General features: G+C 48.1%; 1 protein-coding gene and 1 pseudogene across 1 annotated transcript; both read right to left on the reverse strand.

Annotated features, from left to right (window-relative positions):
* Positions 1–17,406: 17,406 nt before the first annotated feature.
* LOC149355364 (uncharacterized) lies at positions 17,407–19,993 on the reverse strand. The gene is made up of 4 exons (XM_089577632.1): positions 19,874–19,993; positions 19,291–19,408; positions 18,470–18,657; positions 17,407–17,856 (listed from the first exon to the last, which is right to left on the reverse strand). The coding sequence occupies exons 2-4, from the start codon at positions 19,307–19,309 to the stop codon at positions 17,407–17,409; spliced, it is 657 nt and encodes a 218-aa protein (XP_089433758.1). The 5' UTR covers positions 19,310–19,408; positions 19,874–19,993.
* A 3,935-nt stretch (positions 19,994–23,928) lies between these two features.
* LOC149355365 (uncharacterized) lies at positions 23,929–25,416 on the reverse strand (annotated as a pseudogene).
* Positions 25,417–26,989: the final 1,573 nt, after the last annotated feature.

Here is a 26,989-nt window from a genome sequence, read left to right on the forward strand (position 1 = left end):
GACGTTTGCACATCAAGTTCGGCGCTCAAATATCCCGCAAAGGTCAATCCGTTGCTCCCGCCGCCGTTTTCTTCGTCGAGGTCGGTCATGCGCTCATACAATATCAGAGAGTTCTGTACTTCGGCATTGGCGTGTTTATACTCCGACGTTCTCGGCGCGCCGGCAAGAGCCGGTTGTGGTCAGGTATACATCAGACAAGGTAGATATATAATGGTAGCGAAGGGTCCTTAGACGCCCATTGGTCCAAAAAATGGCGGCTCATGGGGCCACCCCAGCGCCCCTATTTTGGGGGCCAACCTACATATGAGTGACGTTAAATGAAGTCACGCATACGTATACTTGTGGCGCGAATTATGAAGTGGTCTTTTTATAGAACCCGCATTTTCGAACCGGTATCAGTTGAAGGTTGCCTTTCAGTGCGCACCAACCTTTGACAGTCAAATGTGCTCGAGTTCCTGCTAGTTATGGCCTTGTTAATGTGCAATTGGGAACCCAATGAAATTGACTGGCAAAGAAGGCAGCATAGAAAGGCACCAACACTTTCAGACGCTGGCTAAGCATGCATGATTCGTAGTGGAAACCTTGGTGGAAATACTGGTGCTAGAATTTGAGTACATCAAGTTATGATGCACAAAGCACATGATCAAGTGCACAGTTAGCTATACAGTGTACGCCAAGTATGGTTTTCATTATCATGGTTTATTAGAGCAACCAAACAAATACAGTGATAAAGCACACCAACAAAAATGCGCGTCACAGGCAGCTCAAGCAGTAGTTTTTTTAAGCTGGCTATTTAGTTAGTTTAGTTTATGGGGTTTAACGTCCCAAAGCGACTGAGGCTATGAGAGACGCCGTAGTGGAGGGCTCCGGAAATTTCGACCACCTGGGGGTCTTTAACGTGCACTGACATCGCACAGTACACGGGCCTCTAGAATTTCTCCTCCAAAGAAATTCCAGCCGCCGCGGCCGGGATCGAACCCGCGTCTTTCGGGTCAGCAGCCGAGCACCATAACGACTGAGCCACCGCGGCGGCAAGCTGGCTATTTATCTCAATGGTCACAGTGCGGATAGGAAAAAACCTTGAAGTTCCACGAACGTCGCCAGGTGGGAAATTGAAAAGTATAGAAAACAATGCTACGACAGCTTCCATTGAGGCAAACATGACATAAGTAGGCGCATCAACACATAGACCATGCAGCACACAGGGATTACTCTTCACATTTCATTTCTACAACTGAAAGAATATAGCAGCTATGTGTACATTTGCATGACAATATTAAAAACAAGTTTTAGCATCAACAAACCTGCTCAACGCTAGAGCATTACACCATACATAGGGCCTGCGCACAACCTCGAGACCTCCTTCTTGTCGCTAACGGAAGTAATTTGAAGCAATTCTAATCAAACTAAAACATACATGAAGTGGAGTTTAAAGCAAAGTACAAGGCCATTCAATACAGCCACTCCTTCCTCGAGTAGGCACAGCATCGAGACGCAGCCATCCTGGCCGCAGATACGCAGACAGTTCGAAGTGCTTGGAAGAAACCTTCAGGTTTCGCAGCTGGCACGGCGTCTTCTCCTGGCTGAGGTTGCGGCAGAACTGCACCCACGTTTTGCACCTGGACATGACAAGGTAAATGGACATGATGCAGCGTCCACGTTATACAACTACACCCAAATGAATACCATATACCCCAAACGTCAATGCGCCAAGATTCCTTGCACCTAAATGTAGTATGTTACAACTATGGCAGAAAATGCTCGCGCCAAGCCTCCAAGCCTCAGAGTGCGGTTACGCTCGCCATATACCACGCGGCTAGCTGCTTTTCTATGCTCAAAGAGTGACGACAGCGATGCTGCGTAATGAGTTTAAAACTGCATTGACGGTCATGTATACGTAGAACGGCAATACCTACTGCTGGCCCAATTCAGCTAAGGCACAGTCAATGCGGCGCACATACACATGGTTGAGTTTCGATACTGTCAGGTGCGAGGGGATCCTCAAATTGGCTTCACGATGCTGCAAAACCCATTAATGTCATGCTCAGAGCTGTTAGGCAGCGCAGTTGGTTTTAAATTGAGCATGCGGCAAGCAGAGGGCACGTGGTTGCTCATGAGAGCTCGGTATAAAGTTCACGTTGGTGACAGTCGGCTGCACGAAACTAGCTATAAATAAGACAAATGATAGGTGTGTTTTGCACACCTTATAACAGAAGTGCGTGCACAGCAATTTACTTAAATATCGCGATAACATGAATCCAAGTGCGTATGAAACGGTTACAGCTACGAATATGCGCGAAAAGCCCGACAAAAGCATATCTAGAGCAGACTACAACGGCAAGAGCTCACCAGCGAAAGTCCAGAGGGAAGCGGTTTAGTCTTGGTAAGACACCTACGGTACAACCCACGCTGTCACAATGTGCCACGGAGCAAGGTTTCTTCACATGCCGCAAGCTCATCTTGAAACGATGAGCGCAAAGCCTCGGGAAAAGGTTTCGCACTGGCCGTACACCGAAGGAAATGCTGCAGCGGTGCCGCTGGGTGCAGATCTTGCCAAACGGCAAGAAGCGACGGGCAAGGACAAAAACTTCTTAAAGGGGCCATTTCGAGACCGGCGAGCTTAATTTGCACGCTTTCCAAGGCGCGCCATAGCAGGTAGCTGGAGATAAGAAATCGCTTCGTATGCTCCAGCAGCCAGTGGCCGCATTTGTTTTTCCAGTCCCGGACTACTTGCTGACAGGTCTCGGCTTCCGCTCTGACAGGAATCAACGTCATGGTCACATGACCTACTTGCCATAGGCTGCTTTCGAACTCGGCGCCAGAGCCGGGCTCCCCCTCGGTTACCGTACAAGGACGCTGTCATCTGCTAGCAGACCACGCAAGCCACGGCCACCACGACGCCGAAGCAACGCCGTGTGCTCGATCATGATACTGAGTCGATTTAAAGACTGTACTGTCAGCTTAGCGTAGGTGCATTACAGAACTCAGCTTCGGAGGTATGCTCGCCGCTACTGCTTGCGGCGAAGTTCGCACAAAGTAGCCGAACTCGTTGCGGATCGGCAGATAGACGAAAGCCTTCGCAAAAATGTTGACAACAAGCTCTATAGCTGCTCCAGTATACGAGTGGTTCACCTGCGATGCTTTCAGGTAAGCGTACAGACAGCATGTCGCAAAACAAGCGAACGAGAACCTCTTGACGACACGAGCAAACGATACGCGCTCGCAGCTTCGAACGCGCGTCCCTGTGCGGTGGATTTCAAGAAAATAAACGAAGATGCATGAACAAAAAGTATTGCGATGGCTCAGAGAGCAGCTACGGAGCTCATGTGAAGGTTTAACGCATGATATCGACCTCCAGGAACACGAAAAATACTCAAAATGCACACGGAGTCTAACTCAATATGGCTGCCAGCGCGGCGCGCAGCTATCGTCTGCTGCCTTCTCAGCAGCCCCAAGCAGGCCGCGGACTGCCATAGGCTAAAAACGAACGCGTTACTATGGCGATGCAGGCAGGTAGGCGGAGCTTTCGGGCTGCCCGAGAAAAACAAATACCGGACTCGAGTCCGCAAGTAGTCCCGGACAGTCCGGGACTGAAAAACAAATGCGCCCGCTGTGGCCGGGTGCCGAAACAAGGCCTGCAAAGTTGCGCTGCAAATGCACCGCACACTCATCAACAGAGGGCGCAACAAGAGCGTTGCAAAAAATTACACAATTCGGCGTAATGTTTTGCTGAAATAGTTTACCTATTTTATAAAACGTGGAATTAAAATATTCATTTCTTTTTGTTGTTTTAGAGCATTTTTATGTCAGTTATTGAAATTTCATTATATAAGTGTTTCGGCCGCCCAAAGTGGCTGTGCTGCAGTCGCGCTAAACCGTTTTTGGGCCCAGCCTTCGCCACCATTCTACATCCACCTTGCATCAGATCGGCGACGCTACGCCAGGCGCAGTCCAGCCGCTCCGACGCGAAGCAGCGCCGTGCGACCGCCGTAGCGCATGCGCAGAACGTTCTTCATACGACACGCCACCTGGGAGAGGAGGCGAGTGTCGAATGGGGTAGAGGGGAGGAGTGGCGTGGGAGACGTGTTCGGTGCATGCCAAGGTGGATGTAGAATGGTGGCGAAGGCTGGGCCCGAAAACGGTTTAGCGCGACTGCAGCACAGCCACTTTGGGCGGCCAAAACACTTATATAATGAAATTCAAAAGCACAAATAAAAATGCAATAAAACAACAAAAAAATGAATATTTTAATGCCACGTTTTATAAAATAGGTAAACTATTTTAGCAAAACATTACGCCGAATTTCGTAATTTTTTGCAACGCTCTTGTTGCGCTCTCTGTTGATGAGTGTACGGTGCATTTGCAACGCGACTTTGCAGGCCTTGTTTCGGTACCCGGTCACAGTGGCTGCAGGAGCTTACGAGGCGATTTCTTATCTCCAGCTGCCTGCTATGGCGCTCCTTGGAAAGCGTGTCAATTAAGCTCGCCGGTCTCGAAATGCCCCTTTAAAAAGTTTTTGTCGTCCTTGCCCGTCGCTTCTCTGTCACCGTTTGGCAAGATCTGCACCCTGCTGCACCGCTGCAGCGTTTCCTTCGGTGTACGGCCAGTGCGAAACCTTTTCCCGAGGCTTCGCGCTCATCGTTTCAAGCGCTTAGCTCTGCATTACAAGATGAGGTTGCGGCATGTGAAGAAACCTTGCTCCGTGGCACATTGTGACAGCGCGGGTTGTACCGTGGGTGTCTTACCAATACTACACCGCTTCCCTCTGGACTTTCGCAGGTGAGCTCTTGCCGTTGTCGTCTGCCCTAGATATGCTTTTGTCGGGCTTTTCGCTCCTATTCGTAGCTTTATCCGTTTCATACGCACTTGGCTTCATGTTATCGGGATATGTAAGTAAATTGCAGGGCACGCACTTGCAGTCATAGGGTGTGCAAAAGACACCCATCATTTGTCTTATTTATAGCTAGTTTCGTTCAGCCGACTGTCACCAACGTGAACTTGATACCGGGCTCTCATGAGCAACCACGTGCCCTCTACTTGCCGTATGGTCAATTGAAAACCAACTGCGCTGCCTAACAGCTCTGAGCATGGCATTAATGGGTTTTGCAGCACCGTGAAGCAAATTATAGGATCCCCTCGCAACTGACAGTATCGAAACTCAACCATGTGTATGTGCGCCGCATTGACTGTGCCTTAACTGAATTCGGCCAGCAGTAGTTATTGCCGTCCTACGTGTGCATGACCGTCAATGTAGTTTTAAACTTATTTCGCTGCATCGCTCTCGTCACTCTTTGAGCATAGAAAAGCAGCTAGCCGCGTGGTATCAGGCGAGCGTAACCGCACTCTGAGGCGCGGAGGCTTGGCGCGAGCATTTTCTGCCATAGTTATAACGTACTGCATTTAGGTGAAATAAATCTTGGCGTATTGACGTGCAGTCGTATAACGTGGACGCTGCATCATGTCCAGGTGCAAAACGTGGATGCAGTTCTGCCACGACCTCAGCCTGGAGAAGACTCCGTGCCAGCTGCGAAACCTGATTTCTTCCAAGCACTTCGAACTGTCTACGTATCTGGTCAAATATTTAGGGGAATCCCCCAAGGTGGAGTAGATTTGTAATAAGGGTGTAATTACTCATTGGCATCCACCCGAGCGCAGCCATACGGCTACAAAGGAAAGCTATACAGCTTTCTCAGAAACTTCGTAGTTAAAGAAAAATTTTTCCTGGTCCGGGGATCGAACCCGGCACCACCGCTTCACCGGAGCAGTCGCTCTTCCAATTGAGCTAACCGGGACGGCAAGCTTATGTTAAGGCGAGAGCGAATTGATCAATAACTCGAAGTGGGAACAGTGTTGGTCAAATATTTAGGGGAATCCCCCAAGGTGGAGTAGATTTGTAATAAGGGAGTAATTACTCATTGGCATCCACCCGAGCGCAGCCAAACGTATCTGCTTATTATTGAAGAAGCGTAGCTTGTTGGGCCAGTTGGTGCATGGTATGTAGAAAACCAGCGAAAAGGACGCATGAATGCGTCCTTTTCGCTGGTTTTCTACATACGTATCTGCGTATCTGCGGCCAGGATGGCTGCGTCTCGATGTTGTGCCTACTCGAGGAAGAAGTGGCTGTATTGAATGTCCTTGCACTTAACTTTAAACTGCACTTCATGTATGTTTTAGTTTGATTAGAACTGCTTCAAATTACTTCGGTTAGCGACAAGGAGGTCTCGAGGTTGTGCGCAGGCCCTATGTATGGTGTAATGCTCTAGCGTTGAGCAAGTTTGTTGATGCTAAAACTTGTTTTAATATTGTCATGCAGGTGTAAACATCGCTGCGATATTCTTTCAGTTGAAGAAATGAAATGTGAAGAGTAATCCCTGTGTGCTGCATGGTCTATGTGTTGATGCGCCTACTTATGTCATGTCATGTTTGCCTCAATGGAAGCTGTCGTAGCATTGTTTTCTATACTATTCAATTTCCTACTTGGCAACGTTCGTGGAAATTCAAAGCTTTTTCCTATCCACACTGTGACCATTGAGATGAATAGCCAGCTTAAAAAAACTACTGCTTGAGCTGCCTGTGACGCGCATTTTTTGTTGGTGTGCTTTATCACAGTATTTCTTTGGTTGCTGTAATAAACCATGAACATGAAAACCATACTTGGCGTACACTGTATTGCAAACTGTGCACTTGAGCCAGTGCTTTGTGCATCATACCTTGATATACACAAAAGTACTAGCACCAGTATTTCCACCAAGGTTTCCATTACGAATCATGCATGCTTAGCCAGCGTCTGAAAGTGTTGCTGCCTTTCTATGCTGCCTTCTTTGCCAGACACTTTCATTGGGTTCCCAATTGCACATTAACAAGGGCATAACTGGCAGGAAATCGAGCACATTTGACTGGCAAAAGTAGGTGCGCACTGAAAGGCAACCTTCAAGTGATGCCGGCTCGAAAATGCGGGCTCTATAAAAAGACCACTTTATAATTCGCGCCAAAAGCATACGTATGTGTGGCGTCATTCAACGTCGGTCATACGTAGTTTGCCCCCCAAAATAGGGGCGCTGGGGTGCCCCCATGAGCCGCCATTTTTTGGACCAATGGGCGTCTATGGAGCCTTCGCTACCATGGTATATCTACCTTGTGCATGCTGGGTGGGCGGCTTCGGCGCGCTCCTGCGCGAAATAGAGACATGCTCCAAGTCTCCGCCGGAGCGGTCAGAGTGCACCGAAGCCGCCGAACACATCCACGGTCATCGCCATGTCGCACGCGCGCGCTAAGTTGGAGTATAAACACGCCACGTCGCGGCACCGAACAATCAAAACACTACGAGCAGCGCCTGCCACGAGCTAGACACACAACGGAAACGGAGCCAGAAAAATTGTGATGTAGTGGCACCTGGTTTTCGCTTTGTCAACTAAAGCTAGCCCAACGTCTGGCTAGCCTCCGAGACTAATAGTCGACTGTGCAGATCGCTGAGGCACAGCAAAGCACCGAAAACAGAAAATTGATTTACAGTGCCGCCTGGTTGCCACTAGGGCAACTCAACTATACTGGCCTCAGAGACAGGCAGATGATTTTTTCTATACGCGAATCACAGAGCCCATGGTTTAAACCTACGTATTATCCGGATAGGGGCGCGCTGGCTGTTCAAATTATACGGCAAATTTTGCATGGAAACTGTTGGGACCGCCGAAAACCTTCGAATTACGCGGGATTTCGAATTAACCGAGTTCGAATTAACGAGGTTTTATATCTTCTCTCCGCGAGCAGTTTGCAAATTTTCAAAGGCGCCTCGCAATAGCGGAGGCCCGCCAAAATTCTCCCAACCGCAACTCGGCCCCATCCGCAGCAGACGCAATAGAAAGCGACGCAAACCCTTCAGGACAGTCTGCGCACGCCCTCGCGGGACTCGAGGCGAGAGTGAGCGCACTCGAAACTCCAATAAACTCCAGAATATCCGCATTGCAGACGCAAATCAATGGCACACTTACGTTGGCACTCAACAAAATTAGCCACCTTGCGGCATCTATCCCAAACCTCATAACCGCTCAGTTCGCTCAACTCACCCGCGCTCCCAAGCGCGCTGGCCCGCTCAAAACCTTCCCGGGCCGGCCGCTCAAAGCGTCTAGGCGTCGGATCGCCGGCGAAGAGGAAGAGGTCCCCTGTGCCATCCCCAGTACAGAGGACGCTCCTCTGCTTGGAGCCATTGGCCTTCAAACCTCCTCTCTCCTAACTCACAACTCTACCCTGGATCATGGCGGGCGCCCCTAGAAACAGGAAGCATCCGCGAACCAATGCGATTCCTATTCAAATTGTACAGAGGAACTGCCTCGGATTCAAGGCACGCACCAGTCAAGCCGATCTACACCTTTTCCTTACAACTCTCCCAAAATTACCTGCAATAGTGCCCCTTCAGGAGCCAGGAAAGGGCGCCACCCTCGCCAATTACACGGTGTACCAGCAGGATGCACAGAACTGCCTCTGCGTACATAAAATTACACGGCCTCCCAGGTTGCCCTGGATCGTAGCGCTAATTTCTCCTACATAGAGGTGACGATCCTTCCGCTACGCAAATAGGACCCCCCATTGCACATGCTCATTTAATGTTCTCCAAAGCTGCCAAATGCTACATTCGCAGATATCTTCAGCCAGGCTTGGAAGGTCACGAATCGGGATCCCCTCATAATCGTTGGGGACTTCAATGCTCCCAGCCCCTTATGGGGGTAGACACGTGAAGAGAAACGCGGAAGCGAGTTGGCGGAGCTTGTTTCCACACTGGGCCTCACTCTTCACACGGATCGCGCGCAACCCAGTCGTATAGGTAACTCCGTTACACGCGATACGTGTCTGGACCTCACCTTTACGAAAAATATTCGCTATGAAGATTGGAGCAACACCGAGGATTCCCTCGGTAGCGACAACTGCATAATTACCACTACAATCCATACCAAGCTACTCACAAGACCACAGGCCAATGCAAAACTACCCGACTGAACCAAATTTAGAACCAGCTACACTAATCTTCAATCGATAATGGACCAAGGATACTCAACGCGGTCTCAACACTTAGTTTTCCACTTGAAATCAGTCGAGCAAAATGTTCAACTCTCAGAGACGAGCCCGGCGGTGGATAACCACCTCCTCCACCTCTGGGAAGCACGACACAGCCTAGTCCGCCGCTGGCGTCGTCAAATATATGATCGGAAACTCAAAATTCGCATCGCGGAAATCACCCAGCTGGCGGCTCACTACGCGGCCCAACTCGCCGACTCGAATTGGGTGCACCGATGCAACACTGCAGCTCGGCAAATATCGAGTCGGAGTACGTGGCGCCTCTTCCGCGCCCTTATTGATCCGGCACAAACCCGTACTGAGACACAAAAACACCTTCAAAGGGCTATACATCAGTTCACTGGAGACACGGCCAAACAAGCCGATGTACTCCGCGACAAATATTTGAGCATACACCAGGATCCCCGTGGTCAGGCGTACTCGTATGCAGGTTCCGAGAACGCGGATTTGGATCAACCGTTCCAGCTCCATGACCTAAAAACGGCCCTGGCTAGAATGAACCCAGGGCCGTAGTAGAATGGTCCGTAGGCCGATAACATGTCCGCAAAGCACCACAGGATGGAGGACACTGCAACGAGCCATCGGTGAGTAAGTCTCTCAAATTTTAACGAAACACTTGCTGAAGACACTCTCCGTGGGAAGTCTCATCGACTCCATCGGGTCGGGCTGTTGGGGAGTTGGCTGAAGAACTGTTTGCTGACACTTTCTTGTAGCTGCGATGATGAAGAGATTAGAAGTCCTGATGGTATCCGGGCCATTCAGAGCAATACCCTCCTTAACGACATTAAACATAACTTGCGCGGTTATTTCTCCTGAATGTGGCACTGGCTGCCAAACAGCCAACGACGGTGATATGGTGCTTCGAATAGTCCAGCAGTATCACCGGAGCTGCTTGTACCATCTTTAGGTCCAGCAAAAATTTGAGCAACACCTTGTGTTTGATTATTGGTACCTCGGAACCAGAATCAACAAAAACGTTCCTCGCTCTACTTGCAGCTGGATATACCTGGTGTTTCAGCGAACACTTTCAAGAATTTCTTTAAAAACAGTCTTTTCAGGGTAAGAAGAATATGGCTTTTGCCGCATGGCATCACCAGTGTTCGCGGACACCAGCAAACCGGAAAAACGTCTAAGTAGTCATCTGGTGTACTAATTTTTAATAATTAACTTTTTAACCAGTACAGTAAGGCGCGTAGTTGCGATTAGAGATTTGTAGCCGATCGTTAGTAATAGCCATATCAGTTTTCAGAACTTTGAAAACGCGATTATCCTTGGCGCTGTGAGTGGACAAAATTTGGCTTTTTTGCCTAGTTGCGAGCACTGGATGGGTTGCCTTTCTTGGTTCCGTATTTTTTTCCACAAAAACCCACAAAGAAGGCATGCCTCTCAGAGCTATTGCATCCGAGAATGAAGCTTGGTAAAGCCTGGTGTCAAAAGCCTTACGAGAGCACCTTAGCCAACTAGACATAGAAGACCCTTTTCACGTGAGCGACAAAAAAGATGTGATTGAATTTTTGGCTGCGCAAAGCGGTGCTTCAGGAACCAATTTTGGTTTTTCAGTTGATATTGAGGAGCTATTCTACTCCATACCACAAAAAGAGCTGTTAGACGCAGTAAGAGAGTGGATTCAAAGCTGGGGGGCTATCAAGTTTCAAAATAGCAGCGGGGTTTCGGTAAACGACTTTGTAGCCTTAGTTAAGTGTTACCTCTCATCCACTTACATTTGTTTTGACGACCAGTTGTTTGTGCAAAAGGGTGGTATTTGCATAGGCTCTTGCATAGCCCCGATTCTTAGTGAAATCTTTTTAGGTCAATTCGAGAAGCACGTTGCAGCGTGCATGGAAGAGGACAACCATGTTCTGAGGTGTTTTAGGTACGTGGATGACCTTATCGTGTTTATACATGCTGATAACGACAATGACAAACCACAAGTTGTAAAAAGTGTTCTGGAGATTTTCGGTGATTCTTCTGACAAGCTCAGGTTCACGCATGAAGTTCCAATGAACGGGTGCCTCCACTTCCTCGAGCTATGTTTTTTCTTTGGCACTGGGCACATCTGTTGGTCGTACCAGCAACGCACACAAAAGGAAATTTTAGAGTATAATTCGGCTCATTCTAAATTGGACAAACGGGGGATTGCAAAAAGTTGCCTGCGGGGTGCTCTGGAGAGGTCATGTCACCATAAGACTAAAGACAGTTTGGAAACGCAAGTGCACCGTTTGAGGAATGCCGGTTTCCCTAAGGACACATTGACGGCTGTGGCGGAATGCCTCTTGAAAGAAGTCAGGAAAGAGGGCCGCCCTGGCGTGGCAGCCGACGCAAGTTGCAAAAGGCTCAGGCGTACGGCCATACCATACGTGCACCAGTTATCGCACCGGCTGAGGAAAGTGGGAGGGAAGTGCGGTGTGGACGTCATGTTCACTGCCCCGAAAAGCTGGTGTGCATGTGCAAACCCGTCAAAGAGAAGAAGAAACCGGTCTGCACCATAAACCACGAGTGCAAGTTCGTTCCTTGCACTGCTGGCGTTGTATACCGCATACGCCTCTCCTGCGGTAGATGCTACGTGGGTCAGTCTCGACGTTGCCTAAATTTCCGGCTACGAGAGCACCGCACGCTGGTGGATTCATTGGCGGGTGGAGGCCATTTGGCCACACATTGTAGGCGTGCGGGTGCGTGCCGGCATTTGATGCCTCGTGTGTGCTTGGTAGGGGAGGCACAAGGTTAGGCCGTGAGATTTGTCAGGCTTATCACATTAACAGGGAAGGTGATAACTGTGTCAGCACGGCATCACTTGCCCTGACCAGAAAAGAAGAAATGTATCTCAGAAGCAGTTTACCACATTTTGATTAGTTTGTGCTCGTTTTAGCCCAGTGTGCGCATGTGCCACCGAAGTGTTTTTATGTACCTGTTTGTCGTAGTAAATCTTGAGTGGATGTTTAGCGCTCGTCCTGTCTCCTTCTATGCCTCTGTCCTAGTTTTATGCGCTAGTTTTTTAAGTAGCGATAACACACCAACTAGCCCAGCCTTCCGCCTTGATTCATCTGACTTCAACTGGTTAATACCAGGTGCCCTTTTTGAATGCGGTTTCAGCTCCAGAATAGGACAGTGACTGGAGAACGAGTTAACAGAACGTGATTATTACGTTTCAGCCACCATCCAATGTGCGAGTGAAGAGCGGGCGACGTCATGTCCTCAGGAAATTTCATAAGTCATACGTGCGAAGTGGTCCCCGATCAAGCATAGATCATTTTTTCTGCATACGTTTCTTCATCCCGTGAAGTCTTTTCTCTGTGTACAAAAATGCACACAATTTTTTGTACACAAAAAATATTGTGTTCAAAAATGCTAGTGACCAAAATATGCACACATTCCTATCGAATTGCAGCACGGGAAGACACTCGTAGGAAGCATGCACTTGATTTCAACCAAGGAGCTATGCACAAACCTACGGTCGTAAACAAATTTTCGTGGTAAAAAAGATTACCGCTCGCCGTTAACCGCTGATATTTCTCGAATAGGCTATGTGAAGATTATGTTACACAGCAACACTATTTTCAAGCTGCATTTATGGTCATTAACTTACAATAAAGTGGCCAAATAAGTCTTCATGGTAATGTAGAAGCATGGGCGGATAAGCTGACATTTTTGTGAAATTACTGAGCTGGCTACATCGCCTGAAGTACGCCGCAGTTAACTAAGAATGTTTCTTGGTTGCGAAGAAATAAATCAATCCGCGTTACGGGTAGCCCACTCTACTAAAAAGCTGTGACTGTGCTACGCACACAGTTGTTGACAAAATGCCAGAACGGGTTCACTTGGACCACCTGTGGTTCTCCAACCTCCACTGCCGTCACATAGAAAGGCGTCTTTTGCATTTCGCCACCACTATTTATTACATGAGTGTTGCAAGAAAATATATTGAAAACAAGATGGAAATCGTATATTCTTTTTAATGGCCACTATTAAAATTTCTTTTTTGTAAGCGTATTTGCCTCATTGGAGACCATAACCATTTAAAAAAAAACGACATTCGAACTTCGTTTCCCTTTAGGATGGGTAGCGATGGCCGATTTCGCCCAGGCCGTCCACCGAGTCGACCTTCGTTCCTAGTGTGCTGCACAGAAAAGAAAGAAAAGAACAGCATGATGCCTCTTCACCTAATCCACCAGGGCTTCAATGCACATATTCACATGGACAACGAAAGCTGGCGCCCCACTGCGATCCACTCGAGGTGGAGGCTTAATTTTTGTCTAGAATCTCTGTCACTGAGGCTTTCTACTGAATCACACTAAAAACCAATCCTCTCTGCCCTCAACGGAAAATGAGTCGTCAGCTGAAAAACGAAGCAGCAGAAAAACGAAGAGCAGCACAAAGTATATGCGTGTTACAGGCCCGAGACACTACACTTCGCATGGTCGAAAGCTTTATTGTGAACACCTGCGATGTCACCAATGCATGACAAACGCTTTTGTAGACTGCATGCATAACGCTGAGATGCATATGGAGGAAATCTGCATATGGAGGAAGACATTCACAGTGTCCACTGCGACACACTTCGGTTCTCTTTGCAAGCAGTTCGGGTCACTGGTCCAGTTAACTTCTTTGGCCACCGCGTCACTCGGCCGCGCGGATTGCGTTTGTTGTATCTGAAGTTCACCGTAAATTGCCTTCTCATTTAAGGCAAAAAATACAGTCAGGCGTACGCACAGCTTCCATTTTTATAAAAAAAAAGTACAATATGAGCGCCCGCGGTTTCAAGCCTACGACATAACGGTGCTGCGAGCTACCCCAACGCAGAAATGTGCTCCGCACTGACAAGACTGCTGCCCACAAGCTGCTTTAGCGGCGCGATAGATAAACATTAGGTATCACTGCGGCACCCGCATTTTAGAAATGCGTAAGCATGAGTTGTCAAACTTGTGGGAATCCTGGCTTTCCGCCGTTGCCTTTGCGCGGCTTTGCCGGCTTCCCGCGTTGTTTCTCCTCTTTCCCTTGCTCCCGCCTCAGGCGGTGGAGAGGCGGCTAGGTCACTAATCACTGTCATTTGGCCACAGCTCCGCCCCGGCTCCCCAGCGACCTTTGCCATTGGTGCCTTCTGGCGGGAATTCGGGACCCGCTTGGGGCGGCCGCGCACCGCGCGACCGTCCGAGCGGGGCCCAGAGAGAGACCCCTCCGAGACAGCGTAAGGTGCGTACGCTACTGTTTTTTCCTGCCGGCCTTTGCCGCTCGGACCAGTGCATATACTGGAGCTCACCCGCACGTGTCCTCTGACCTGCAACGGCTCGAGCCTGTCCAGCGGGGTCCAGCGACCTCCGACAGGCGTACCTTGCGTTGATTGCCCACTTTCTCTCGCAACCGGCCCAACGGTCGACACGAGAGAGAGATCACAGCACTGCCGCGGGGACATTCTCCTGCAGCGGCGTGCTAGCGGCGCGCATTGCTCGAGTCGCTTCGTGCGCGCAGCGGAGCCTTGCTCCTCGCGCGCCCCCGGGACGGGGTGACGATTGAGTGTGTGTACTGCTGAAGGACGACGTGAATAAACGTCTCCTTGGTGAACTTGGAGGCCTATTTCTTTGCGGCGAATCGCTCTCCTCCCAGCGGAGGTTGAGTGCACTGCATCGGTGTCCCAGTGTGTGTGTGGTGACGGCTGAGCGGAGCCCTTGGCTCGCGTGAAGCTCGAACCCGCGGTGGGTGGTGGCCTGTGTCCACGTGGAAACCCACAAACTTCGCGCCACGTTTCGTTTTCAAATTTGGCGCCACTTATTGGCTCCGCCTACACTTCCGGTTACTTGGTGCCACAATTGAGGCATTTGCAAATTGGGCGCTACCTTTCCTCCGCCGCCACTTACTTTTGGGACATTTTTGGCTCCTCAATGCCCAGATTTCCCATAAGAGATTTTTGATGCTCTATGGTATGGTACCATTCTTTTTCGCATAAACCCATTCAAACGGACATAATCGCGCGGACAAGCTCGTGATGACACAAAACCGATAACTTTTCGGACATTTTTGGCTCTAATTAATTAAATAATTAGTTCGTTCGTGCGGATGTGGACACCGCACCAACGAAGGCGATATGAGGTCCAGCCAGTTCTCCATCACCAACACGTCCCCAGAAATCGACCAGCGCCTGATCACACCGGGATTCGGCAACGTCATCTGTCATTCCTGGTCCCTGGGAGCGGCGAAGACAGAGCAAGCTGCTCGGAATAGCTGTCCAGAAGGTGGAGACCTGATTGGGCACGCGACGTGCCAAATGTCCAGCTGTGTCAGCAAGGCATACCATGTGGGCGGTATTAAAACTGATCAATTTGGTGCAATTGGTCGACAATGCAGCTGCGCTTTCAATGCTCCTCCAGTTAACCGCCCACCATGCTTCTGCTTAAATTTTAGACGCTTTGCCCAACCGACGCACAGGCACACACGCGCGCTAGTCGATCGTACAGGCCGTGCAGCTCGCCAGCGTGCACTTGGCCGCCGGTTATTTGCAGTTTAAATGGTGCCTTTTTATTCCTTTCTAGTATGCAGCGGTGGCGTAGAGGTAGCTTACGCCTCGCATGTAAGAATACCGGGGTTCGAATCCTTCTAGCGCGCAGCTGTCCATCAGATAAAAAAGAAATGAGAAGGTTTAGAAAGTCCCTACACAGCGCGAAAGCACGGCGTATACATATATGCAAAATTTCTCTGTCTCTACTTAACTATCGTACATCCCTGGGAGTCGTCATACCACTCCTGGTCCAGTGGTGCGAAGGTTAAGAGGTGCGCCCCTGGCCTGAAATGACAAGCGCTGCCACCGGTGGAATCTGTGCAATCAAGATAGCTCTTCCCGAGAGATAGCTTTGGGATGGCAGGTGCTGCCACCAGTGGAATTTGTGGGATTTCGGTTGGTCTCGTGCAGACAGACAACCGTTAGGCCATATTCTTCGGGTCAAAAGCACTGCATTACAGCTTTCGCAAACAAAAAATAAATACTCATAGCGATGGAATTGCACAATCGGGGCTGAGGTGACGCCAAGGTTTCAGTGAATAGAACCGAGAACGCACTTCCCTCGCCGGAACGTGATTTTGACACCGTTGCGTAGTACTTGGCCTCAACATCCTCTATGAATTCACCAGGACAGGGTTATTTACACAGATATGGGAAAGGGCCTTTGTCCTGCAGTGGGCGCATTCGGGTGCATGATGATGATCATGGCGCCAGTTCTTTCTGGGACGGTATGCCTGAGGCTGGGAAACGATTTCTTGTCCCCGAGCTTGTGGGAAGCGGGAGATTGAGAATGTGAGTCACGCTTCTACCTCGTTCGCTACAAACCAGTGGTGCGAGTACGATGCCCTTGCCGTTTAAGTATTTTGACGGTAGCTTCGCAATCTTTATTAATAAGCGAGCGTTCATGATTACTGAGGCCGTTTGAAGTCGGCTAGGATGTATTCAAAATGCATGAAATGCGAATTTTCGAATATTATACAAAGCAAAGTAAGATTCAAAATTTGTATTCGAAATTTTTATTATTCGCACACACTTAACTTTAGCCTCTAAATTTTCATTATTTGCAAATGCCCGCTGGTCGCGAAAATAGCAAGCCTCGGAATTAAAAAACGAAACATCGCTGTGCAATATGCTTACGGGACGCTCAAAGCGGTGAATGGTCGGAAGCCTCACCTCAGGCGGAAGGTGCGAAAGCAGACGGCCGTGCACACCCAACCAGCCCCAGCGACTTCGCGGCGACCATGAGGCCGGCTGTGTGAGCTGCTGCTGCTTGCCTGCAGACATGTCCTTCGGCAGTGGTGGAGACTTGTCCACCGCTGCCTGAACGTCTCGCCTCGCTTAATAGGGCATTGGCAGCATGGGCCCTCAGATGAAGAAAGGAAAGAAAATAGAATGGTGATTAAACTGCATGAAGTCAAATAATAATAAAAAAACATGCAAACCGAGACACCATGAACAACGCCGCGGCCTTTCAACCTGGATAATATTAAAGAATACATCTATGTCTCCATTGGGACCGAATGTTCAGAGATCCCAAAGGAAGATTTGTAGCTGGTTCAGTTTGCAAGTGCTGCATATCGACAGGCGGAAAAGCACCAGAGTCTGTTGCCTGCTGCGCATTCCAGCTTCGCTCTTCTATTCACGCACAACAGAGTGAAGAAAGCGGGCATTGAGATTTGTTGAAAGTTGTGCACGGACCGGCATCGGGTGATGAACAACGTTTATTCCCGATAAGATGGCATATATATACAGTGCGCTGACGTACTCATTCATGCGCAGATTATGCTGCAGCGAGTGACGTCAGACTTGCTCAGCTCTGCTACATCTTCCCTTCTTCGAACAAACCTGGTTTAGCGTCGCTCCGGTAGAGGGTACCGACAAGGTTCACGTCGCAACCTTGTGTTTCGACGTAGCTCTTGGCCGGGCTCTGTGCAAGGGTCTTCTTGAGGGGCGGAACTGGTTTCCTGTTCCGGACCCATCAGTCGTAGATGTTCTCGTGTGCGTCGAATTTCCCTGCCGTCTTCTGTTTTGAGGATCGCCGAGCGAGGTTCGTTAGCTGGCCTGAGGACGACAGCTGGAGACCAGGTCCGGATGATTGTGTCATACACAGTGACCTGCTGGCCTGGCTTCGCAGGTGGCAGGTACCTGCTGCCACGGTTGTAGTACGTCCTTTGGCGTTGGCGTATCTCACGAAGCCGGCTGTGGACGATGTTGCTGGGTATAGCTTGTGGCTCCAAATGGCTTGTAGGCACCGGGAGAGGAGTCCGTGTTTGGCGTCCCATCAGCCTCTGCACAGGGGACTGTAGCACATTATCACGCGGTGTATTGCGCCATTCAAGTAAAGCCATCTGAAATGCAGGCGTTTTAAGGGAACATTTTTTTAGAAGCTTCTTGGCTTCCTGCACCACTCTTTCCGTCATGCCGTTAGACCGCGGGTGGTAGGGGCTTGCCTTGACTTGGGCGATACCTAGGCTGTTCAGAAAATCCTTAAACTCACGGCTGTTAAAAGGCGGTCCATTATCACTGCACAACTTCACAGGCAAGCCATGAACAGAAAATTTCAGAGCACCAGGAGATCAGCGAGGTTGCTGTGGTGGTGCGAAGTTCCCGCAGTTCGAAAAAAAAATGAGTACAAGTCGAGGATGAGGGCGAATTCGCGACCTTCGTAAAAGAACAAGTCAATGCCAACAACTTGCCAGGGTAGGGTGGGAACGTCGTGACTTAAAAGGAGCATTTTGGCGTTTCGCGGCTGATTTTTGAGACGCACCTTGCAGCCTTTGCAGAATTGATCAATGTCGCTTGCCATGTTCGGCCAGAACATTACGTTCCTAGCCCTTGCCTTCATTTTATCCGCTCCAGCGTGTGCCGCGTGAAGGAGGCGGATCATGTCGTATCTTTTTGACTCCGGTATGCCTTGTTGCTGCGAAACACGAGGCCCTCCTGCGCGTGTATCTCGTCGCGGTAACCCCTGTAGGTCCGAAGTTGCTCTGGGACTTCGAGCTTATGAAGAGGCCAATCTGTGTCTGCATATTCCCGCAGCTTTGTCAGGTTGGTGTCGCCACCGGTTGCTGCAAGCAGGTCTTTCAAACAGTGCTCGGAGGCTGAAACGTAATCAAGAACATTGACTTGAAATTGCTCGTGTTCTTCCATGCATGCCTGACTGGGAAAACGGGATAAAGCATCTGCTAGGAACAGTTCTTTGCCAGGTTTATAAGTCACGATGATGGGGTAACATTACAACGTCAGTCGCATGCGTTGCAAGCGTAGCGTGCACTGGTGTAGTGGTTTTCTGAATATGGCCTCCAGTGGCCGATGGTCTGTCTCAACTGTTACTGCATGCTGTCCAAATATATAATCATGAAACTTTGTGCAGCCGTGCACTATCGCGAGAGTTTCCTTTTCTATCTGAGCATATCTTTGCTGGGAATCCGTGAGTGACCGTGACGAAAACGCAACGGGGTGTGCTTCTTGCATCAGGACTGCGCCTACCCCGAACTGACTTGCGTCAACTGATAAGGTAACTGCTTTATTGGGGTCAAAATAACGAAGGATCGGGGCTGTTATCAGGGCCTGGCGCAACTTTTCGAAGCTTCCTTGCTGCTTTTCTGTCCATACCCACGCAATTTCTTTGCGCAGCAAAGACCGAGACCGAAGAGGGGCGGTCACTACAGACATGTTAGGGATGAAACGTTGCGCAAAATTTATTGTGCCCAGAAAAACTTGCAGTTCCTTACGATCCTTTGGTGCTGGCATTTCCAGAATATCTTGCACGCGTTGTGGATCTACTCGCAGGCCGTCCACAGTGAGCACGTGTCCCAGGTAGTATACCTCGGTCAGGAAAAATTAACATTTCTTCAAGTTCAGTTTCAAGTTATTTTCGCGACAGCGTGTTAAAAGAAGCTGTAAGTGGTAGTCGTGCTCTTCTTTTGTCCTGCCCCATAATAGGATGTCATCCATTACTACTGCAACGTTTGGCAAACATTCTAGCACGCAATGAATCGCTGCCTGAAACACTTCCGGGGCTGAGGCAATTCCGAAAGGCATGCGCAGGAAGCGATATCTTCCGTAAGGTGTGCTTATTGTGCACAGCTTCGAACTTGCGTCAGTTAGTTTGATTTGCCAGAATCCTGACGCTGCGTCTAGAGTTTTAAAGAACTTTGCTCCCGCAAGCCTAGGCACAGCATCTTCAAGGGTCGGCATGGGGTAGTTCTCTCGTAGCAAAGCTTTGTTCAGTGCTGTGGGGTCTAGGTAGATGCGCACTTTTTCTTTCTTAAGCACCGTGAGCATACGACTGGACCATTCTGTTGGCTCATTTACCTTGGATATGACTCCTTGTTCTTTCATGCGCTGGAGCTCCTCTTTCACTTTTTCTCGGAGGGCCACCGGAGCTCTCCTCGCCGGCACGACCACTCCCACGGATCCGGGCTTTAGCTTCATCGCGTACTCAGTGCCTCTTACCTGCCCCCGTCCACTGAAAACATCTTCAAACGATTGCGCTGTTGGGTTCAACGGGTAGGCGTGCACATTTTTCACGCGACAAAAAAAAACCAGGCGTTCAGCCACTGATCCACTGAGAGTCACGGGCACGTTTTGGTCGACCACGAAAAACGTCTCTTCGTGCACTTTGTCGTTTGCGCGCAAATGCAGCTAGTTTTTGTTTCGGCCAGAGTTTTATGGCTGAAGAACGCTGTTAACGTTACGCGATATTCTTGGTGCGGTTTGCTCGGCAGTTTGTCGACATCCTTGCTTGAAATTACACAGCAGTTAGCTCCTGTGTCCAGCTTGCACGTGTATGGGCGTCCTTCGATGTAAACTGTCGCACTCCAGTGGTCTGAGGCTAGGGCACCAACGGGCAAAGTTTGCAAAATGAAATCGCTGTCATCGTCGTCTTGCAGTTGGCGCAGTTCCTTTTTCGAACTTCTGTCATGACGGGGCGCCAGTGCTTTGCATGCTTGAGCGAAGTGATTACGCCCACCGCAATTCGTGCACACCTTCCCTTGAGCCGGGCACATCACGCCACGGTGAGTGAGATAACCACAACGACTTCAAGGCCGTTTTCGCGGCCCGACCGCATGGACTACTGCGTCGCCTGCTGCTTCGGTGTCGTCACTGATTTCCTTAAACTGCTCCTTTCCTTGTTCGTGGGCTCGGCATATTGTAACTGTCTTCTCATACGACGGATTTTCAGCAATAAGCTTTTCCTGTAAACATTTGTCTTGAACTACCAGGATAATCCGGCTGCGTAGCAAGCGGTCTTCCAAGTCTCCGAACTCGCAGTTTTCTGCTAGCAGCTTTAGGTCTGTCAGCCAGTCGTTAAAAGGTTCCCCTTGTTTTTGGTCTCTTGACCCGAAGCGGAACTCATGGAATGTCAGATTCATCGATGGTTTGTAGAATTCCTCAAACTTTTAAAGCAAAATCTCGACGTCGTTCCTGTCCTCTTCCCCGTTGAATTTGAAAGTGCTATAAGTTTTCCTGCCGTCTTCTCCAAAAGTTACAAGTAACGTCGCTGCTTGCACTTTAGGCTGTTTGCTTAACTGGGTGGCCGTGGAAAACAGCATGAACTCACTTTTTTATTTTTATTTTATTTATTTATTGATACTGCGATCTTTACAAGACCTTCGCAGGGTGGGCACACAATACATAAATTCTGGAAACAACAAAAACGACCTCAGGAACAGGCAAACAATACAAGAACAATTGATCAACAATTTAAGATCAAGAACACAATTTCAAAAAGTACAAACGAAACAAAGAAATGTAGCGGTACGACATTATAAAAAAGTTAAAGGTGGCTTTCAAACCTTTTTGGTGAAGTTTGGGTTACTGCATCATTAGTTAGATTATTCCAGTCTGTAATCGTTCTGGGGAAAAAGGAGTACTTAAAGGTGTTAATTCGTGCGTTTAATGGTGTTACTGTAAAATCATGGCGTTGTCTTGTGCTGTACCCTGAGGAGAACGATATAATATTGGATGTGTCAATATTATACTGACCTTTGATTAACTGAAATAAAAATTTTAGACGACAGATGCGATTTCTATAAGAAACTGGAAGCAAACCACTTTGATTAAGAAGTGCAGTGATAGATGTGCGGTTATATGAATTGTAAATAAACCGTGCTGCTTTCTTTCGGACTCTGTCTAATTTAGCAATGTTAGATTTAGTGAAAGGATCCCAGATTATGACGGCATATTCTAACATAGGGCGAATAATAGTGTTATACGAAAGTGAACATACACTGGGGGGGCCGAGCTTCAGAGCACGTCGGAGGAAAAATAGTTTGCGTAGGGCATTAGCTGTAACGTTGTCAACGTGCTCTGTCCAGGAGAGGTTATTGCAGATCCGCAGACCTAGGTATCTGTAAGTATTCACTTGAGAGAGAACTTTGTTTTTAGCAATATAGTTAAACAAAAGAGGCTTCTTTTTCTGAGTTATACGCATGAACACTGTTTTATCATAATTAACGCACATTTGCCATTGGTCACACCATGTTATTATCTTAGTGAAATCGTTATTTAACCGTACTTGGTCCTCAGTAGTAGTAATCTTTTCATATAACACACAATCGTCAGCATACAATCTAACAGAAACTGAGATGTTATCGACAATGTCATTAATAAAAATCAAGAAGAGGAGTGGCCCAAGTACAGATCCTTGGGGAACGCCGGAATCAACAGGAACTGGAGGGGAAGGGGAATTATTTACTACTACAAACTGACGACGGTTTCTTAAGTAGGCTGTAATCCATGCGAGTAATTTGTCATTTTTTAGTACATTACCTAATTTGTGAAGAAGCTTGTTATGCGAAACTTTATCAAATGCTTTTTTAAAGTCCATAAATATAGCGTCAGTCTGCTTTCCTTCATTTATTGCATGCGCAAAATCATGTATAGTTTGTACTAGCTGAGTGGCTGTGGAAAATCCTCGTCTGAAGCCATGCTGTGCATTAGTTAGAAAATTGTTTTGTTCAAGAAAATCGGCTATATGTTTATGAATGATGTGTTCCAAAACCTTGCATGCTGTAGATGTTAACGATATCGGACGGTAATTCTGAATAGATGCTTTGTCTCCAGTTTTGTGAATTGGTTTGATTCTTGCCGTTCTCCAGTCATCCGGTAATGACCCTTCATTTAATGATTTGTTAAATAAGATGCATAAATACTTGGCACACCATTCTGCATAACGCTTCAGGAATGCGTTGGGAATGTCATCTGGTCCGGGAGATTTTTTTACATCAAGCTTCAATAATAAATTGAGAACACCTGCCTCGGAAATCACAACATCAGGAATTGAAGGCAAATTCACGGAATAGCAGGGAAGAGAGCTGTCATCCTGCGTAAACACCGATTTGAAGTAGTCATTGAAAGCCGTGGACACCAAAGCATCATCACGCTCACATATTCCATTTACTTTGAAAGTATCATGAGATCGTGAAGCTGGAGTTATCTGCCTCCAGAATTTCTCACGGCATGTTTTAATGAAGGTAGGTAGCTGAGTAGAAAAGTACTTTTCCTTGTCATGGGCAATCAGCTGTTTTAGTTTTTCTGTTTGTTCATCAATGATCGTTTGGGAATAGTTTCCTGCTTTTAACCTTTTTTTCATTCTTTTTAGCTTTCGTTGTGAGCGTAATGTCTCTCGTGTTATCCAAGGGTTACATTTTGGGGACTTTTTTGCAATTTTTGGAACGAAGCGTTCAATACACTGAAAGACAACACTTTTGAAAAATAGCCATAAGTCATTCACATTTCCGTTAAAATTCATAAAGCGGTCATAATGAAAGTCGAGCATATCAAGAATAGATACATCATGTGCACGAGAAAAATTAGGAAAGAAACTGACAGTATTTCGGCAATCAAAGTTTGCATTCATCAATGTCAGTACAACAGCTTTGTGATCAGAAATACCGGTCGTTACATAGCATTCGACGTTTTCTTTGACAGTACCATTTACAAAAAATAGATCAAGAATTGAATATGAACCATTGTGGTTTCTAGTAGGATCTTTAACTACCTGAAGCAGGTCAAAGGCAATAGAAATATCAAGCATAGTTTGCTCAATGATGTTATTAGAATACGAAAAGGCAGTCCAGTCTATGTTTGGTAAATTAAAATCGCCAGTCAAGATTAGCCTATCATTCTGTTTTATATGGCGCTCAATATATTTTTTTTAGATTCACTAGGAGTGCTACAGAGGAATTGGGTGGCCTGTACACGGCTCCTAAAACGTAACGAACATTGTTTTTGTAAAATTTACAAAAGATGCCTTCTACATCGTCAGTATCTGGCATTCTAAAGACTTGCAGTGAAGATTTGAACAGTATGGCCAATCCACCGCCCCTTCCATCTCGGTCTTTGCGAAAAACTTTGTAGTTTTGTGGTACGAATTCGCTGTCAAAAATATTTTTTCCCAACCAGGTTTCAGTGAGTGCAGCGATTTCTACATCATGCGTCAACAGCAGGCCCTCAAGTTGCGTAGCTTTGCTGACAATACTTCGACAGTTGACGTTTATCAGTGTGAACCTTTTGTTCATAATATGCGTCTGTCATTCCCTCTTTTTCGATATACGATAGCGCTCATTCTTCACTTCGTCCCATCCGAACATAGCACCGTCGATAACCAGCTTATCAAATATCAGTTTGGCTTTAGCGCCGTTAGCCTTCTCCACTGCACAGCTTTGCCACAGCTTTTTTCTAATTTCACGAACTCGGCTGGAAAAGTCTTCAGCCACAGAGAATTTGGTTCCTTTCAGCTTCGAACAAGCCTGTAACACCGCAAGTTTTTGTCTGTAGTCCTGAAACTTCATAATTACGGGGCGGCTTTGATCTTTCTTCTTTTTTCCCAGCCTGTGACACCTCTCTATGCTATTGATTTCAACCTCCAATTTTTCTTCAGAGTTCTTTCCGGATCGCATTATGAAGACTAGTAGGAGTTTCTTCTTCAGCCTCCTCCAAACCATAAACAATCAAGTTATTTTTCCTACTCCTGTTTTCTAAATCATCAATTTTTTTAGCATGTATGAATTATCTTGCTCAAGTTGAGCTACCGTTTCTTTTAGATCACTGACCACTTTGTTTATAGATGCCAGACAGGATAGTTTGTCTTCCAGGTTGGTAATGCGAACAGCTAAACCTCCGATTTTATCCTCCAGCGTATTCTGTTTTTCCAGTAACTGGTTAATAGAGGCAGTCATATTGGTTTGGCCTGAAACAAGCTGAAGCAACATATCCTCCTGTGTTGGACCGGGGTTAGATTCAATGTCACCGCATGACAATAGATCTTCTGTGAATGACAGGACATCAGATAAAAAGTACGCAATGCATAGTGGGCAAGGCAGCAGCAATAGGTAGCGGTTATCGCTGCGGAAGCATTTAGTAGGCATATAAGAACAAACCTGAAGAATGAAGCAAAAATGGCTCCTGAACATCGTTTCCGATGCGCTGCTGCCGAGCCCACTGAAGATGAACGCAGATGCAGGGCTCCTTTTAAAAGATTGGTGAACCACGTGCTCTGCCGTCCCAGACGTCGGGGCATGCGCAGAAATCCTGGCTGCCGGTTCGATGATTCTGTTGACGCTTGTCACATCAGCACGTGCCAGTAGGTCGTTGTTGATATCGGCGATGACGGCAGACAGTCCAGGCAAGCAGAAGACAGGTGGCTGCACTTGCAACAGGCCCACCAGCACCTGAAGAATGAAGCAAAAATGGCTCCTGAACATCGTTTCCGAGCGCTGCTGCCGAGCCCACTGTTTTCCAAGCAGTCCATGCGTCGCCCGAGGTATCCAGTGGTTTCGGGGCCGGGAGATGCGCCGACGGGGCGGACGTAGTGAATGGGCACCGCTGCCACCATGTGCACTGGCCGGCATCTTGTGATGAACAACGTTTATTCCCGATATGATGGCATATATATACAGTGCGCTGACGTACTCAGTCATGCGAAGATTATGCTGCAGCGAGTGACGTCCGACTTGCTCAGCTCTGCTACAAAAGTGATACTCGGAAACGCAACGAAGTATGAAACCCTCTGGGAGAAAGAAATCAAAGTTATTGTTTTTTAAAGCACTCGTCGACCGACTAGAAGGATTCTGGTGTGGGCTAGTTGGTTCATGCTTAATAAACAGATTCACAACAGCGCTACGGAACGAGGACAGAAGGAACACGAAAAACACAGGACGGCCGCTAGAAGCTTTGGCGTCCTCGTTCGTGTTCGTCTTTACAAGAGAGTATCATTGTTGAAGAGCATAATGATTACTAGCTGTCACAAGAAAATAAGGCTCAATCGGAACCTCCATGTGGCTCGGTGGTTCTCCGGCTCAGCTACTGATCACGATGGGGGCGGGGGGGGGGGGGGGTGAGAACCTTGCTGCTATAACAAGCCTGCGACTGGAACCAAATGCAGGAGCGTACCTGTCGAAGAGTTGCATGCGCGTTAAAAAAGGGCAGGGTACAACAAGTGATCCGGATCCCGCTACTAAGGGGCAGCTTCATGAGGTTCGTAAATGTCTGCGACTTATTTGCTCCCGCTGAGACCTGCCATGTCGTAAATGTGCTCATAGATTCGAGTAATGCTATTCGCGTAGAATAAAGCCGACACACTAAATAACGCTGTGTGAACACCACTGCTTCTGTCTGTGTGTCTACTAAGGGACGGTAACATCAAACTTGTATTCACAACCACCTGCACCTCAGTGACGTCTCGAGGTCCTCTCAAAGGAAAGCATTTTTACCAAAGTGTTGTACGGAGGAGCGTAATCAATTATTCAACGTGTGCACATCTACACCTCGACATAAAAGCCTTTGGGATGACCCAACCGTGCAGGTCGCAGCAAGGACAGTCGAAGGCTGGGCCAGGATAAGTGCGCTCCCCCAATTGCGCTGGTTCTCGCATCTCCAGCACGCCTGGGTCTGGGTGACTCCGGACGCCACCAGCGACGAGTGCTCCGTGTGCGCTGCTGCAGAGTATGACCGGGATGACGGGCCGCTGGATTCCATACTCCCGCCAAAACGCCTTCTGCATCTGACAAGGGCCGCTACACACACCGCTCCCATGGCAGGTGTGAAAGCGTGTTTGAGTGCCTGAAGATCCGACAAGGTGTACTTCATAGTCTCCTTCTCAGGTGGCAGGGAACGGAGGGGGGGGGGGGCACTATGGAGAGGAAAGCCCCGCATTTCTGCGGATTTTCGATAGCTGCTCACCGTCTTCGTGGTGCCTAGAATGCAGAGTGCCCCTTCAAGGCAAACCAACGCGGAGCTCGAACCACGCGCGAGGGTTCTTTCTTCTGCCTCCTCTTTTTGGTATGCGCGTTTTAGTGAAGACAAAGTGGGTTGAAAATAGCTAGAGACGGAAAGTGGACAAATATGAAAACCGTCATACAAGATGAAAAATCTTTCACGTTGAATTAAGGGATCGAAAGAACGCAGAGTTGAAACATTAAAAAA

Source organism: Amblyomma mixtum, chromosome 3, assembly GCF_055824585.1.
Source record: "Amblyomma mixtum isolate Tamu chromosome 3, ASM5582458v1, whole genome shotgun sequence".
Classification (NCBI taxonomy): domain Eukaryota; kingdom Metazoa; phylum Arthropoda; class Arachnida; order Ixodida; family Ixodidae; genus Amblyomma; species Amblyomma mixtum.

Bases quoted from the DNA above. Each gene is read 5' to 3' on its own strand.
- LOC149355364 (XM_089577632.1), bottom strand. The intron at 17,857-18,469 runs GCATACCGGAGT...AATGTGCTACAG, and splicing joins TCGTGTTTCGCAGCAACAAG to TCCCCTGTGCAGAGGCTGAT.